This window comes from Panicum hallii, chromosome 4 (assembly GCF_002211085.1).
Source record: "Panicum hallii strain FIL2 chromosome 4, PHallii_v3.1, whole genome shotgun sequence".
Taxonomy (NCBI): domain Eukaryota; kingdom Viridiplantae; phylum Streptophyta; class Magnoliopsida; order Poales; family Poaceae; genus Panicum; species Panicum hallii.
In genome coordinates, this window is record NC_038045.1 from 41,442,013 (window position 1) to 41,447,109 (window position 5,097).

At 48.2% G+C, this 5,097-nt stretch overlaps 1 protein-coding gene across 1 annotated transcript; it reads left to right on the forward strand.

Moving 5' to 3' along the window:
* Nucleotides 1-845: 845 nt before the first annotated feature.
* Nucleotides 846-3,090, forward strand: LOC112890487 (aspartyl protease family protein At5g10770-like). Its single transcript, XM_025957371.1, has 2 exons — nt 846-996; nt 1,811-3,090. The coding sequence occupies exons 1-2, from the start codon at nt 846-848 to the stop codon at nt 3,088-3,090; spliced, it is 1,431 nt and encodes a 476-aa protein (XP_025813156.1).
* Nucleotides 3,091-5,097: the final 2,007 nt, after the last annotated feature.

The following is a 5,097-nucleotide window of genomic DNA, read 5'->3' on the forward strand; positions in this document are numbered from 1 at the left end:
TTGAGACAAGGCATGCTCAATGTACTAATCTGAATGAAATCAGACGTAAGAAGTGAGTAAGTTAGTAGAGATCAAAGAGGAGAATGTTAGTTTGATCTCATCCCGGATCGGTCCGACGACCGATCCGGAGAACGTTACGCGCCCTAATCGGGGGCGTACAGCCAACCCAATGGCGTGTGGGCCCCCGTCGCGCAGCGCCACAATAAAAGGAAAGGTGGGGGCCGAGGCACGCACGACGAAGTTCGCCGCATTGCCGTAATTCCACCTAAAAACCCTAGCCCGATCCGATCTAAGTGCGGCGCTGAAACGACGGGAAGTGCCGCCGCCACTGCACCGCATCGTCACTGCAACCGCCTCCTCGACCTCGACTCCGGCTTCGCACTCGGGTTCTTCATCGCCATGGCGAGCAATGGCGATGCCGGCTCATCAACCGGGGGTACGGCATCTTTTCCATCCCTCTCTCTCTGTTTCTCTCTAGGTTAGTCATCAATGCTATGTTATTTGGCTAATTACCGAGCTAACTGTCGCTTAGTCAATTCCTAAGATTTAACATTTTTTAGTCCTCTCTTTGAAACTATGCGACAATTTGCTGGACTGCATATACACAAGCATCTTGTAGCACGTCAGTGTCTTCTTCTTGTTGTCCCCGGAACAGCCGCGCAGTCCAAAGCTGAAACCTGTAGGGCGGCGATTACTTCGTGGCACCGCTTCGGTGTCTACGATCTCCTGTCAACTCCACGCTATAACCCAACACCTATAACGACTCAGAACGCTGGTATAGCTATAAGACGATAGCGATCCTTTGCTGCATTCAGGCCGGAAAGAGCTCGTGCAAGTTGCCAACCATGGCTGCTTCGGTCACCATGAAGCTGGGGTTGCTCATTCTTCTATCCATCACTACCTCTCATCAGGTTCTAGCGGCGCAGCAGCAGCATACCATCAACGTCCAGTCGTTGCTGTCCAGCGAGATGTGCTCCTCAGAGCCTGCAGCTCCAGGTTATTACCTCACGTCCTGACATATCGAAACAAATCTCTGCTCGTTTCAGCAGGATTAAGCAATGAATTAGCTTATTTTCGTGCAACTTGTGTTATGTTTACGAACAATTTTGCATTGTGTGGGGTTCTGAACTTGTGTATATATATGGGGAAAAGTCCGGTTTACACCTTCGAACTGTCAGAAAAATCCGATTTTCAACTTTCAACTACAAAACCGGATAATATAGACCATCTAATTATCGAAACCGTGCAAATTTGGTCCTTTGAGTGGTTTCAAACGTGATTTTCATTTTATGAATATTAAAATATACAACTTTAAACCAAAAAATTAATAAGTACTTCATTTTAAATCAAAAAATACGGAATGGGCATAAATTTTTTCTAAAAATATAACCTATCTATTGACCTCTACTTATCAGTTATTCGGATCCATTTTGTATGTTCATAGTATTTGGTTGCTTGTAGCTATACCTATTATTTTTGAATAAATAAGTTTCAAATAGAGCAATAATAGATAGGTTACATTTTTAGAAAAAAAATTGATACTAGTTTCATATTTTTCTGATTTAAAATGAATTAGTTCTAATTTTTTATCTAATTAGAATTATTTTATCTTTTTTAAAAAATATAAAACTACCTTTGAAACTATCGAAAGGGTCAATTTGCACGGTTTCGATAGTTGGATGGCCTATGTTACTCTATTTTGTAGTTGAAATTGAAGATTGAAAATCGGATTTTTATACGATAGAAATTGAAAACCGAATTTTTCCCCATATATACAAAGCTGAGAAAACGTTCTTTATTTTTCACACAGATTCAGTTAACCCGTCATCTCGTCCGGGAGCTGGCAGCACCCACCAAATCGTCCGCCGCGCTTGCGTGCAGACCGGCGACCACAAGACTACTCTGTCAGACCACTATGCCGCTGTCCTGCACCGCGACCTACACCGAGTCCGGTCCATCCATCGCCGCCTCACCGGGCCGCAGAGCACGACCACCATTCCTGCCCATCTCGGCCTTCCCTTCCACAGCCACGAGTACGTCGTCACCATCGGCATCGGAACCCCGCCGCAAAACTTCACGGTCCTCTTCGACACCGGCAGCGACCTCACCTGGGTCAGGTGCACGCCCTGCGCCGCCAGCTCCTGCCACGCCCAGGAGGAACCCTTGTTCGAGCCGAAGAACTCTACCACGTACGCCGACATCCCGTGCGACGCGCCGGAGTGCCGTATCGGTGGCTTCCAAGAAACCAGCTGCGGCGTGAACGGGTCGTGCGCGTACACCGTGCAGTACGGCGACAAATCCCAGACTTTTGGGAATCTTGCCAAGGAGACTGTCACTCTGTCGCCGGAGGCGCCTCCTGCCACCGGAGTCGTGTTCGGGTGCAGCGACAACACCACTACCCCCTTCCAAAACACAGGGGTCGCCGGCCTGCTTGGCCTAGGCCGGGGCAACTCGTCCATCCTCTCGCAGACACGGGGCACCGGCGACGGCGGCGTCGTCTTCTCCTACTGCCTCCCACCGCGCGCCAGCTCCATCGGATACCTCACCATCGGCGTGGCTCCGCAGCCGTCGAACCTGACGTTCACGCCTATCAAAACCGCCGCCGAACCTCTGCTGAGCTCTGTATACGTGGTGGACCTCTCCAGCATCTCCGTCAACGGCGAGGCCGTCCCTATACCCGCAGCGGCGATCTCCGCAGCGACGGTCATTGACTCCGGCACGGTGATCACCCACATGCCGGCCGCGGCGTACTACCCCCTGCGCGACGAGTTCAGGCGTCACATGGGCAACTACACGATGCTGCCGGAGGGGTTGGCGGGGCGCCTGGACACGTGTTACGACGTGACCGGGCACGACGTCGTGACGGTGCCCCCGGTGGCGTTCGAGTTTGGTGGCGGCGCCAGGATTGACGTGGACGCGTCTGGGATACTGTCTGTGGCAGGTGCCTCAGGTGCCGCGGTGGCGTGCCTGGCCTTCGTGCCCACGGATTCGGTGGACATCATGGTCATTGGTAACATGCAGCAGAGGGCGTACAACGTTGTGTTTGATGTCGCCGGCGAGAGAGTTGGGTTTGCACCAAATGGGTGTTAGCTGATATAGTGGATTGGGACAAGCCTATTAGGCCAAAGCAAAGTATGAAAAAACCATGCCTTATAGCCTATTAGCCGTGCATCTGAAGCCTCCTTTTATACAATGTAGCCATTGGACCCCTGCGCAAAGTTCCTCTTTTTTAATGCATCATTAGTCCACTGCTGGTACCGGATTGTACAGTGTTAAAGAAAGTTTCCCAAAACCCTTATAGAACTTGACATCATCTCTAGTGACCAGTCGATTTAATCTGCTACTAGAGAATGTAGTACCGGATCATCCGGTGCTAAAGAGTGAAATGCACCAAACCTTGTAGATGCTAGAGTACCGTACCAGATGATTGATCATTGATCAGCAGCTCCTGAGCAAAGCACCGCATCATCTGGTACTACTAAGATTTCCCTTCTGTTCACACAGTTAATTGTCACACCCTAAAATTTTTAATTTTAGAATGTGTTCATCCATCTTGAGAGTTTTCGAGAATTTTTCTAGCAAATATTCTCATTTTCCTATAGCTAAATCCATTTATTGGGAAGTTCTAAAGTCTTTTTCATAAGTTCCAAATCTTTTATTTGGACTCTCGTGTCTCGAACTATCTTCAAGAAATATTTTCAGGAATTTTAAAAAATTTGGGATATATTTTTGATGGTTTACAAGATTTATCTAGAATTTTCTAGATTTATTTAAGCTTAAAAAATATGTTTTGGAAAATGAATTTTTTTCTTTTCATCTCGAACTGGATTCAACTCCTTTTGGGTCTATTCTGCCTTAAATTCTAGAATCGTGCCGCGCGCAAACTTGAGCTTGACCACCGCCATAATCTCATCATCTGTCGCGTTTGTCGACAAAAAGTAAATCAAAAACTTCTCCTTGAGGTACCGAAGTGAACACCCTGGTTTCGCCTTTTGTTTTTCCTTTCCGAAGCTTAATAGCTCATCAAAAGCTTAATAGCTCATCAAAGCTACCTAACCGACACTCACCGTCGATTGCCTTCCTTCACCAAGTTAGTGATATCCAGAAGATTTCCCTGAGGAAGCTCCCAAGCCGTTTTCCTTTCTTTACCTCATTCTTTTGTTCCTCATTTCTTAGGCAGACCAAGCTGTTTCATCACCATCCTCCCTTTTTACTATGTCGTATCCGGCACCATAAAATGCCCATTCGAGTTTCCCCGTTCTCTCTCCTTTCTCCCTGAACAAGTCACGCTTGAAACGATGTCCCGTTGCTCATTTTAGTGTTTTGTGCCGATGCTTCGTTGTCGTCACCGTCAATTTTGATGACCAGCACTGTCACTCTAAAATCCTAGACCCAAGTTGATCCCCCTCAGCCGCCCAGCCTTTTTCCTTCTCTCTTTACGCTTCTCTCCGAGATCTGAATTTTGCCCAACTGCAAATAATCAATCTCAGCCCAACCGAGCGCCCTTCATTTCCTCTCTCTTCCTCGACACAATGGCCAACCTATCGCCCTTCTCCCTTACCTTTTCTCTCTATGATGTTGTGGTCCCACTTTCCATCTCCTCTTGTCCCTTTCGTTTTCACCACGATAACCATACCACACAATGCTCAGTTTTCCTTCGCGTGCGTGCTATGACTCGTTGACCGAGTTCAATTCAGCCACACAAGCTCGTCCTTATCGTATGCCTGTATGCCACCTGCAGGTCGAGGTAGCATTTCACCATGTGCTCATTTTGGACTTCAATCGAGGCTAAACGGCTCATGAGGCTATCCTCGACGTATGCATCATGCAAACCCGACCGTTCGCACCCTATGAAAAGGTGCCACCCGCTCGACCCTTTTCTCCCTTGTTTCTCTTTCCAGCCTGCTCTCCTGATCGGCCCAGTACCACTCGTCCGGTCTATCCTACTCGCCAGCCTGTGCCTCTGTCATTTTTTAGTCGACCCGTTTTCATGTTCGGCCTCACCCAAACCAATTTTGGCCCATAACCAAACTCGCTTGCCACTCTAGTCTCGACGCAAGGTTGTTTCCTCCCTCCTTTCCCTCTCCCTTCCTCTCT

Bases quoted from the DNA above. Each gene is read 5' to 3' on its own strand.
- LOC112890487 (XM_025957371.1), top strand. From the start codon at position 846: ATGGCTGCTTCGGTCACCATGAAGCTGGGGTTGCTCATTCTTCTATCC. The intron at 997-1,810 runs GTTATTACCTCA...TTTTTCACACAG, and splicing joins CTCAGAGCCTGCAGCTCCAG to ATTCAGTTAACCCGTCATCT.